The 11407-nt window shown below is 36.1% G+C and overlaps 1 protein-coding gene across 3 annotated transcripts; it reads left to right on the forward strand.

The window, feature by feature from the left end:
- The first annotated feature begins 157 nt into the window (after nt 1–157).
- LOC126916014 (ankyrin repeat domain-containing protein 29) lies at nt 158–11404 on the forward strand. 3 transcript variants are annotated; one of them, XM_050721362.1, is made up of 9 exons: nt 1381–1576; nt 1897–2007; nt 2063–3220; nt 3315–3413; nt 9346–9444; nt 9523–9621; nt 9756–9953; nt 10039–10134; nt 10354–11404. In XM_050721362.1, exons 3-9 carry the CDS (start codon nt 3203–3205, stop codon nt 10549–10551), a joined length of 807 nt encoding a protein of 268 aa, XP_050577319.1. In that variant the 5' UTR covers nt 1381–1576; nt 1897–2007; nt 2063–3202; the 3' UTR covers nt 10552–11404. The 3 variants fall into 3 exon arrangements, with proteins under 3 accessions (XP_050577317.1, XP_050577319.1, XP_050577318.1); XM_050721361.1 differs by lacking the exon at nt 1381–1576 and adding an exon at nt 1633–1769; XM_050721360.1 differs by lacking the exons at nt 1381–1576; nt 2063–3220 and adding an exon at nt 158–503.
- The last annotated feature ends 3 nt before the right edge of the window (nt 11405–11407 follow it).

The following is an 11407-nucleotide window of genomic DNA, read 5'->3' on the forward strand; positions in this document are numbered from 1 at the left end:
ATAAAATAGCAATATTTATAATGAGGAAAATTAAATATATAATGCGATATATCTATATTCCAATTAAAAATAAAAACGAGCAAAAAAAATTGCGCGTGACAAGTATCGCCGCCAAGCGGACATCGAAGGAAATATTCCTTGTCTATATTACTGTCGTATAGTTCCATCGGGCATTCGGTGACTTGAAGTCATCCGGTAAATTATGATGCTTTTATGATGTGCCTTTGTATTTCGTAAACACGGTGAGGTGTGTTAATGTTCTGTTGCGCGTGTTTAAACAGACTGTGATACGAAAGTGTGTCCGATGTTAAAACATGTACCGTTTATTATATACATATTACAATTAAAGATAACACACGATATCTAGCCGAAAGTATGCTCGATGCACTGCGATGCAATTACAACATTAACGTTAAGTGCGCTTATATTTTTTCTCATAATAACAACAAAACGTTAATTGCGTCAGTACCAGCTACACGTGTTCATCGAACATGTCTATGAAGGTGAGCTTTTTTCTGTTAAAATTCAATTATATTTCACTCATTACCCAATGTATGCAATTTACTATATCGATATGTTTTGAATGAAACATTGCATGCCACGTTTTCGTATGCAATTCGAAATAAACAGAAATTACTGTTTTAATGTAATTTCGAAGATACTGTATGATACAGCTAATAAATCGCACGTATACAATTTTTTTATACTCGAAGAAGCAACTTCGGATAATCGAGCAAAAGGTTTAGATTTGAAATATTGTTTCTAGAATTTTAAATTGAAATCATCGTTTCAGAAAAAGATAAAATGTACGTTCTCCGAGAAAAACGTAATTAATTTTTTATGCTTATCATTTACATATTCATGAAAATTATCATTTACCATTAAAATATATATGTTTAATAAAAAAAGGTTTAATAAAAAATGACTTTGCTCGTGATCCTTTACGTGGCACGTATACGCTTAAGAACATAAAACTAGATGAGATCAGATGAAATTTATGGCGGACTGATGTCACTTCTTAGCTGTATAATAAGTTGCTAACACCTTGTCCTGTTTATTCTACGAACGAGTAAACACCGATTATGGGTTTTACAATATTTGAATATAACATGAATAAATGAATAATTTGAAATAACATGTATGAATAAATAATTTGAAATAGTCACGATCATAGATTGTAGCGATCGATTAAGATCACGGGAAATCTTTTTATGCATTGATTGTCGCGCTTAACATTAGATGACCTAGAAACATAAGTTAGTGATGCTAAACAACGTAACATTGCACTTTGATAAACTTACATGATTTATCCATTGCATAAAGGAATTATTTACGTAGAACTTGTTTTGCACAACTGCCTTTTAAATGAAATATAATACGCGCTCTTTTTCAGAATGTTTTTAGTACCTCTTGAGAGCAGAATTTGTTTGCTCGATATTTGCTTGCCAACTCTGTCCGTCGATTTACATTTTAATTATGATCTCGTTTCGTGATTTCATGGCGTACATGACGGATAAGCATTCTGTTTCGATTAATTCCGTTAATAGGTGCTCTCGCTGAGACCAACATTCGAAAGGTGTGTATGTATGTGTTCTAAAAATATTGAAAAGTTTCACGTGAAAACCAGAGAGAGAAATTGTGAAACACAGAGCATAGCTTCGTAAAATGCGATTTCAGTTACAGTCGAACAAGTTTACTTCATCTAGCGTCCCTAATTATGATTGCTTAATCGATACGTGGTTGACAGGGGACCATAAAATATTCTTTTGGTAAAAGTAGTCGTGGAAACGAAACGAAGTAGAATTAGAAACAATATCAGAAAAAGTGACCGGTGTTATTATAGAATAAAAATTGCTCTAATTTTAAAACGATCTTTATTTCTTTCTCTGTTTATAGAAAGAATCACCTTGGGACGTAGAATTACATTTGGCAGCGGCACGTGGCGATGCAAAGCGTCTTCGAGTTCTCCTCGATTCTGGTCGCGTCCATGTCGATTGCAAAGATAAGGTAAATCGAAACCATCTTACGCAACTGAAGTAATATTATTAACAAAATTTTACAGATCGCAAGTAATAATTATCAGCAAGTCAGAATATCTTTGCATAACATTAACGAGCTTGGTAGTAACAGAAATTAAGTCTTACCAGCAAATCCTACAAATTCTAAGTTATCTATATTAACCTATTTCACGAAGGATTATACAATTGTAAAAGAAGAAATCTATAATCCATTAATTTGTAATTTGTCAATTTGCTTAATATTATTATATAATAAGTTTATTGTGCAAGAGAGGAAAGATATATTCGTTCTCATTGACGCATCTACGAAATCATCGACATCGAACCAATAGATACCGTAGGAAATCAATTACCGGGAGACGATCTGTCGTTTCATTATGCAAATAACGACGCATCGTTGAAAGAAGGAATTCAAATAACGTTATTTCTAGTTTCAAAAGTGGCTTATTGGATTACGCACGGATATTCGTTCCACTTTGGCAGACGATCAAATTTAACCCGCTATATTCGGGGGAATTTGGAATTTGATCAAGAGAAGTAGCAGTTTTAACGTTAACCTTCTTTTAAATGTCATGGCGCCGTTTCCGTTTGCCCACTACCATTTAAAGAATATCTTAAGTCATTTTCCTTTGCTAATTTGCAGACGATCGGTTAAATTAATCGCGTCATTAAGGATTGGCCTTCTCGATTGGTCGTTGCATCAATTGAGGAACCTTACTAACAATCGCCGCGTTATTGCACTAAATTACTGATGCAGCGACGACGCGTGATTCGACACACCGGAAATATATAAAAGAAGTGCAGAAAGTAGAGACAGTTTGAAACAAGCGTAAGATACCGAAGGAGTTACACGACAGATTTACGACGCTTAATTGCCTGTTTAATGATACTGGTTTGTAAGAGTAATCACGATACTTGCTCCGTTCAAATCAATTAGAAAGCAATGCAGGGGAGTCCTCATTATGGAGATCATATCGAGGTGCGCGCGACTGCGCACAGATGAATTTATAACCACTTGAATTAAGTTTATTCAAGTTCTGTGATATAAATTTGATTAAAAATGAAAGGAGAGAAAACATTAAATATTTCTGCGTTGGTTTATTAGGATTAAATCTGTGGATCTTTATGCAAATTCATATTCTTACAGATAGGTACACGTGAGGAATTTCAACTCGAATGAAAGAATGTTTTATTTTCTAAATGTATGTACTTTACGATTTGTCATAAATGCACAGATATCCGCGATCTAATTATGATTGTTACCGACAGATCATTAACCAGGTAATTTGTTTTCAGGATGGAACGACTCCTTTAATATTGGCCGCCGCCGGAGGCCACATCGAAGCGGTCACCGAATTGCTGCAACAAGGGGCGGATCCTAATGCCAGACGGCTGGTAAGTCCTGAGTACACGTAGCCGGCCCATGAATGAACTAAGAATGAATGAAACCCGCTGAACGTGTACGTCCTGGCAACCCCGTTACCCACTGAATGGAAATACTCTTTGTGACCACAGAAAGTTATAGTTTCAATTGATCTCTTCGACCCTTTTGTGATCTGGTAGTCGAGTGAATCCTTTTCCTAAACTTTTAGATTTCTTAGTAAATTAGGAGAAATTATTACAAGTCGTTTCGTTAAAGTATTCTGGAGAAAATTTTAATAATTGGAAATTAGAAAAAGACAATTATTATCTTCGCGCTCTATAAATATTAGGGTGCTGCATAAATTCTGTCCGCCTCGACACATGGCGTGTAATAAATAAATTATTTAAATATAAATCCGAGGATTTTGATAAAAGAGGTATCCACATAAGTGGATGTTGTAAATTAAATTTATCTCTGATTCTGGCAGACAGAGCTTACGAAGCAATCTAATAGAACAATATTTACGATGTATACCATGATATTGGGGTTTGAGCAAAGTACGAGCGTAAAATGCAAACACGATTACTCCCGAAAAACCAATTTCACGGCATCTCACTATCGTGAAAATTTGAAATCTAAAATTTACGATATGTATTCCGGAATTTAATTTCATTTCCCTCGAAGTAACTAGCTTTGATACTGTTTCTATCTTTATCTTAATTCCTATCATACGATGATACCGTACTCTACTCGTATCCGATAATAAAACAAATTTTTACAAATCACGTTACATTCTCGATAATTATTAATCTTGGTTTAGGAGTAGAAACAAGTGTGTAACCTTGCTACGGTCTCTACTTTTTCGAAAATAGAAACGAAAGAAGACGCTATCTTCTCTGGTCTACTCACACAGAGCTTGGAAAGTCTGTGCGACATAAAAAGCTCGTCGCTTGTAACTTGTAACACGAGGCACCAGGAAGCGGTCGAGTGGCCTTTTTTAAGTGGCTCGCGACGATTTATCGCTGAGCCCACGTATACCCTCGGTGCAATCGAGGATCACGGTATTGTATGCAAATCCAATGGAACACAGGACACTGTCGCGATTTTCGGCCACGGAATGTCCGCTTAACATTCAATTAGAAGGAATACTTAAACGCGTGATTCATTAACTAAATCATCGATAATTTATGCAAGCTACCTGTCGTCATTGCGATTATTAGTTTATTTGTTATTTTTTTTCTTTGGTAATGTATAAACGAATTTGGTTGTAGAAACGGCTTCGTTTAAAAGAAATTATTAAAAGATATGTACCTACATAATGGTAACAATGGCTACAGATGAACATGATTAAAAAGATGAAACCTAAGCAGTGACTCGTTTCATCCTTTAACATGTATTTTTTATGTACATTTTTGCATCTTAATATTTTCCATAAATGCATAAACATCCGCAGTGTAACGATGACTCTCAAAACTTTCTTTCTCCTTGATGATTCTCGTACGAATCTCTCGACTCTTCCACGTGCATTCTGCGAATCTTTCCTGATATTCCTACCAATATTCTAATATAAACTTTTATTCGATTCTCAAAATCATTTATCATCCGTATGAATTCCCACATTTCTTACAATCTAAATAATATCCGTATGTCCTTCCTTTCTTTAGGTGTAAAAACATCGACCTGCAAATACGTGACTCGAGATGTAGCCTCGAAAAAAGGAAAAAGAGGTCGAAAAACCCTTTTTTTGTATTCGAGACCAAGCGACGATGTTGTATAGGATGAATTACGCAAACGCGCGTTATGCGAGCTAAACGCGTGTTGACCCGTTACACAAACGATGCCACGTAGTTTCACTTCCAGAATTTATTTTTATTGACACCTACTCTAGTAGCTCTTTTTGCTTAGTCAGTAACCTAAAACTAGACTCGGTTGCCATTGATATCGATTTCCAACGGTTTATCGGTGATCTAAATGAATTCTTGATCGGTTCTAATTATCGAGAGAGAGAGGAGAGTCAACCGAGGAAAAGTAGATGCTTGAATATAAATGCGGGAGAGGCGCAATTAATCGCGAGTCGTTCTGGTTATTTCTGCGAGTCAGCGATCTTAAGTCGCTCGATTATTTGGCCGATAGGCGAGTTTCTAATTCATATTAGAGATTGGAAAAGCCTTCTCCCGAATCGAACAAACAGCGTGACTATTTCGTTTTCCATATTAGAAAATAGGGTTATCTCTGATTTTTTAATTAAGCATTGTGATTCGTGACGAGCACGTTCCTCTTAACCATGCTGACGTGCTTCAAAGCATATAACAAACGTGTGGTGACATATAGATGACTACTAAACTAAAATCTAACTTAATCAAGATTGATTTCTCCTTATTATTAATTTTCAATTTCAATTATAGAAATTTTGTAGTTAAAGGACGAACGGTTTAAAGATTATTTTTTTAATCGAAGGAGATATGCAATAACGCAAAAAGTCAGCAAAAGTGAACGTTGAAAACTATGTACAACAAAAGAAACCGATAGCATCGAAAGCTCAAACGCGAATTCATTAACGTCGGTCAATTAACCATAGCTCGTTCTGTAGTTTCTAAAAAGCGCGACCTGAATATAACGGACGATTTTTTCCCTCGTAAATAGCTTCGCTGCTGGCGCATAAGATACCTATATAAAATACGCCTATGTATACTTATACCGTGTATAAGCACATTCAAGGTTGCTGAAGCGAAGCATGATAGGTTGCATCGCGGGTATACGCCAATTCGCGTGTTTCTAATACATTTTAGCAGCGACGTCTGCCGTAATGTGCGACCAGCCGCGTAGAACGATTCACGTGCAGCGCGTCTAAACGCGGCTTCTGCACAAATTACCGGTATCAGCTTGAAAATCGTGCGTGGGCGTTCGTGACACACTGATCCCTTAAGTTTGGCCTCGTTCAAGAAACAGACTTTCGACCGGTTCAAACAAATCTTTTTCGTGGCTAGCAGCAAATATCTTGTTACTCGAATATCGAGTTTCGTGCATTCTACGTTGCATCCTCTATCAATGTTTTCGTTTTCAAATGCTGGTCAAACTGGCTTCACTAATTCGATCCAGTATCAGAAATATTTCTTTCTTAATTTAAGGTTATGTTCCACCCGTGAAGAGATTTCCGTAGTTAGATTCCCTTCTACGAAATATTATTTTTTGGCTTAATTTATGAAGGCTTAAACTTAAGAGTGCATTCCGAAACTAAAGATCTGGTATCTAACACGGCTGACTTATCGTAATCTTATCTTGTTCATATATATTGGCCCAGATACCTATTATCTGAGTCATGAGTTCCCGAAACTATTACTCTCAATTTTTATCGCTCATGAAAACGAAAGAATACTAGGAAGATGAAAGAGATTGAAAGTTTCCAATTTTCAAATATTTGTTTCTTCAGGAACCGTTTATTTTCACACGGAAAAGATCATCGGTACATATGTTATCGATACAACGATACGTTCGTCGTTTCTTCGAGATTCCCGAACATACTGATCTGACGGAAATTTTCCAAACTTCGCCGGCGCTTCATAAGAATTTCAAATAAGCTATCAAGCTCGTAGCACGCGAAAGCGTGTTGTATCGCATAAATACGGCAAGCGCGATAAAGTAGCGTGCGTTGGAAAGCAAATTGCGCGCAGGAAGTAATAAGTCCATTATAAATCGGCGATGCCCATCATCCGTCCGAGCATCCTCTCCGTTTTGAGCGGCACGCATTCATTGATACGATCATCATCTACCGGGGACCAGGGTGCAATACGCGCCGCAGGTACCATGCACCATTTGCCACTAATTACCGCGTTCGCCCGCAGTAGATTCAACAAATTAATTAAACTACAGGGCAAAGGAGGTTTAGACTGGTATCAAAAATAACTTTGACCTTTTATCTCGTCCTACTTTACGCCCGTTACTTACACCGCAGGATTCCTACATCTGTATTTGTACTTGCAGATTCTTGTTTTACGAAATCAGCACCAGATAATCGTTTGATAAGTGTATTTCTCGGGAATCGTTGATAGTGCCGAATTACCTTCAAGTTTGACCCTCACTAAAGATTAATTTCTATAAAATGAACCTGGAGTTCTTAATTTTGAAAATTGTTTGAACATTTATCATCAGCAGGATTCTTTTACACGATAGGTTGTCGATATTTGCGAATTTACAAGTAACAACATTTATAAAATTTTCATGTACGATTTCTGTTCTGTTATTACCGAGTATCGGTGTTGATAACTCGTAAAATTTCACTAACAATATTAATTCAATCGTGCACGAGAGCTCAGATTAGTATGACTGTAGTATTTAATCATAAGTCGTTAAGAACTGGAATAGTATATCATTCCCAAGATCCTCGACTATGACGTACGTACGCGTGATCGAATGCAGGTTGAGTGGAGTAAAAAATATTCAACCACGACGGCGACTGTTACCGTGACTAGAGACAGGTTGATCGTCGTTATAGAATTTCTGCGGTTTGTAATGGATAGGTATTATGTCTCTTGGATTGATATGCTTGAGGAAACATTGGAACTCCGTGAAACTTGTGCAAGTGTGCACCTAGAACACTGTGGTAATTTCTCTATATAGAACCATAAACGAAATACACGTATGTACATGCAACCAAAAAGGGGAACATAGCCTAATTCGAACGACAAATCGATCGAGATACCTAGTTTTTTCGGCAGCGATTATCGATACTTCAAGGCAATGAAACAACGTCAGTGAAAGTGCATATACATATAGCTGACATTTGAACAGGTTCGGTTTGCATCGGTCTGAACACATGCTGTTCCTTTCGTGGATATTCGAAACGCACACCAGTACTTTCTCTCCTTTACCAATGGATAGATATTCGATTCGAAATCGCTCTCTTTTTATTCGGTTATTCGGATCCGGCATTTATCCTCTAATTGCTCTCTTTGTAAATCATCAGCGGATATTGGAATCTTACGTTACAATGATAGAAATATTCTATTACGATCAGAATAGAGTTCAATCGATAGTACATTAATTGTTCTGAAGACATTAAATAAACAGTCAGGTATCAGTTCTTCATAAACGCAGGAAGGACATATCTGGCGTATTATAATAGGTACTGTGTCGCGGCAAAGGCGACAGGATGTCGCTCTCGCTGTCAATTATCCGTAGGTATCACCATCACAGAAGGAGCTGGCGATAGTAATAATAAATTCGGTCTGAATATATACAGGTAGAAAGGCGCGTCTCATCAGGGATAATAAAATGAAAAATTCATGGGTTATTCATGCGGAACTTGAGAAGGATGTGACATTTGAACACCGAATGTGCTACTAATTATTCAGTTATATATATATATATATCTGACATTCAAAATAAATGACTGAAATTTTGCAATATTTTTTCAGGTAAAATTGGATTTTTAAACACTTTTGGAATACATTGATATTCTGGAATTTACGTAGTTATTATTATTACCACTTTCGAAAGTGTAGAAGCGTTTTATTGTTTCTTCGACAATCTCTATTTTCAGCTTTCTCTTCGTACTCCGATAATCGATATCGATATACTTTTTTGGGAATCGTTGTTCTCTTTTCTTTTTGTCAATACCGACAGACAATAAAAATAGTATATTCAGTCAAGTTTTATAGACAAAGCTACGATTTTACGCTTTTATGAATCCTACAGTCGATTCTTGTAGATATTTTTAATTACAGCAAAACAAACTTTAGTATTATAACGTTGATAATATTGTAACACTTTGTACCAAAGTTATTTCTATATTTTATTCTACTCTAACGTATTCTACTCTGTTTACAGAAGTAGCAAAACAGTAATCCTAGATAGATCGTATGTCTTCTTTCCTTGCCATAAAATTCGGGAAGCTTTCTGGCACTTTATATAATTGCCTCGACATCTTACTCAAATCTTTTACACTGTATTACTTTTTATTTTTAGACGGGTACCACGGCGTTGTTCTTCGCCGCTCAAGGTGGCTACATGGACATCGCCAGCCTTTTGTTGGAGCACGGTTCCATCGTCGACTCTTGCAGCATAGTAAGTTGTACTGTACTAAAGAGTATCGTGTAGCCAGGTGAAATGAAAACGTTCGACAATTTCTGGTTGCGATTGCAGGACGGCGGTACCCCACTTTTTGTCGCGTGCCAGTGCGGTCACCTAGATGTTGTTGAGGGACTGATTGAAAGAGGCGCCAATCCGAACGCTTACATGAAGGTGAGCTGGTTTGGTTGGACTTTTACGATAAAGAATGTCGTTTATCAAATGTAGAAGAATTATTCCTAACGTATAGTTAGCGACTATCGAATTAAAAAAAGAAAAAAAGGTAACAATTTGCTTAATATTTGTAGGATGGGGCCACGGCATTATTCATCGCCGCTCAAAATGGCCACTTACGTATCCTAGAGGTTCTTCTGGAGCATGGGGCAAAAACGGACGCGGCAAGAACCGATGGTGCCACGCCTTTATGGATAGGAGCGCAAATGGGACACGATCACGTTGTGAGGAGGCTTTTGAAAGCTGGTGCGAAGGTCGATGCCACCAGACACGTAAGTCGAGAATAATCGGACAAAGAGAGGAAGCTGGAATCGACTTTTCAAAAGAATGGTTGGTGTAGAGTGTTTTCTTTTATAGGATGGCGCGACTCCGCTATTCAAGGCGGCTCACAAGGGTCATACCGCTGTTGTAGGCGAGCTACTCAAGTACCGTCCATCTCTTGGTATTCTTCCAGTAAGTACAAGTGTCTCTTAAACTGAAACTCAAAATTCTCGACAAATCTATAAAAATCACACTCAATATATAATATTTAACAAAAATTACAAAAATAATTTATAAACAATTATGAAAAATATATCTATGTTAGATACTGTAGGGTATAATAATTCTAATGATAATGTGTTCTGTTTGTTATAGTTCATTTAAAATTACAAAAGATAATTACTGTTTCAGAATGGTGAAAGTGCACTGCATGCAGCAGCATTAACAGGACAAATGACTGTTACAAGACAGCTGGTAGGTGCAGGAGCGGATCCTTTACTCATGAATCAAGAAAGTATCACGCCCCTTCAATTAGCTATTAGGCACTCACAGACACAGGTGGCCAACTATCTGAAGGATAAAGTTAGAACGCGAACGGGAACGTCCTAGCAAAATACGCGTTTATCACCTACGTGCTAAAATAGAAATTAAGGTGAAAGAACGAAGAGGGAAGTATATACAGACTAGTGAAAGAGATCAGTATTTCTAAAGAAAATGTAATATATATACATATAATGTATATATATACTTTAGACATAGTTTGTATACAAGATGATCAAGTGATTACATCTTCATCGTATTTCGCGTAGCGTTAAATAAGATTCAAAAATAAGAGAGATGCTGATTTATGCTACAATCATAAGACTGTGGTTTAAAACTCCATCATTTTCTTAAAATTGTTTGTTCAGTGTGTATATATATTTGGATAAATATAAAACACATCCTATAGTATTTAAAAATAGGTGAACTATATTTTAATGTATTCTCTTGTTGTAAATATTTTACAACGTTGAAAGTTCTAAAAAACACTCATCGATGTACACGGCATACATCCCACAGAGTTAGTTTTGCGCTAAAACTATATATCTTGTTAATACTGAACTTGTGGTTATATATATATATATATATATATGTACCTTTAAATAATACAATCATTTTGTTCTAATTGAGGGTTCTATAAGACTGATTGATTTGCCTTGAAAAAGAGAGTAAAATTTAATGATTTTTTAGTACTATGTCTATTTCTTCTTGTTGATTTATTTATATATTATATTAGTGTTAACGCGGTACGCACAGAAAAAGGGAGAGAAAATATATTTCATGTTCTTAAACTATTCTCTATGGTGATATTAAGATATTTTATTTAGATGTATTATGTTATTTAGATGTAATGAAATATATTTATAAATGCTTGTTTGATGTTACTTTATAATATAATAAATACATTTACTGTTTTCCCAAAGTG

The sequence above is a fragment of the Bombus affinis genome, chromosome 5 (genome assembly GCF_024516045.1).
Source record: "Bombus affinis isolate iyBomAffi1 chromosome 5, iyBomAffi1.2, whole genome shotgun sequence".
In the NCBI taxonomy this organism is placed as follows: Eukaryota; Metazoa; Arthropoda; class Insecta; order Hymenoptera; family Apidae; genus Bombus; species Bombus affinis.

Coding starts and splice junctions, on each gene's coding strand:
- LOC126916014 (XM_050721360.1), top strand. Junction 2,008..3,314: donor ATGTCGATTGCAAAGATAAG/GTAAATCGAAAC, acceptor ATTTGTTTTCAG/GATGGAACGACTCCTTTAAT. Junction 9,954..10,038: donor AGGTCGATGCCACCAGACAC/GTAAGTCGAGAA, acceptor TTTCTTTTATAG/GATGGCGCGACTCCGCTATT.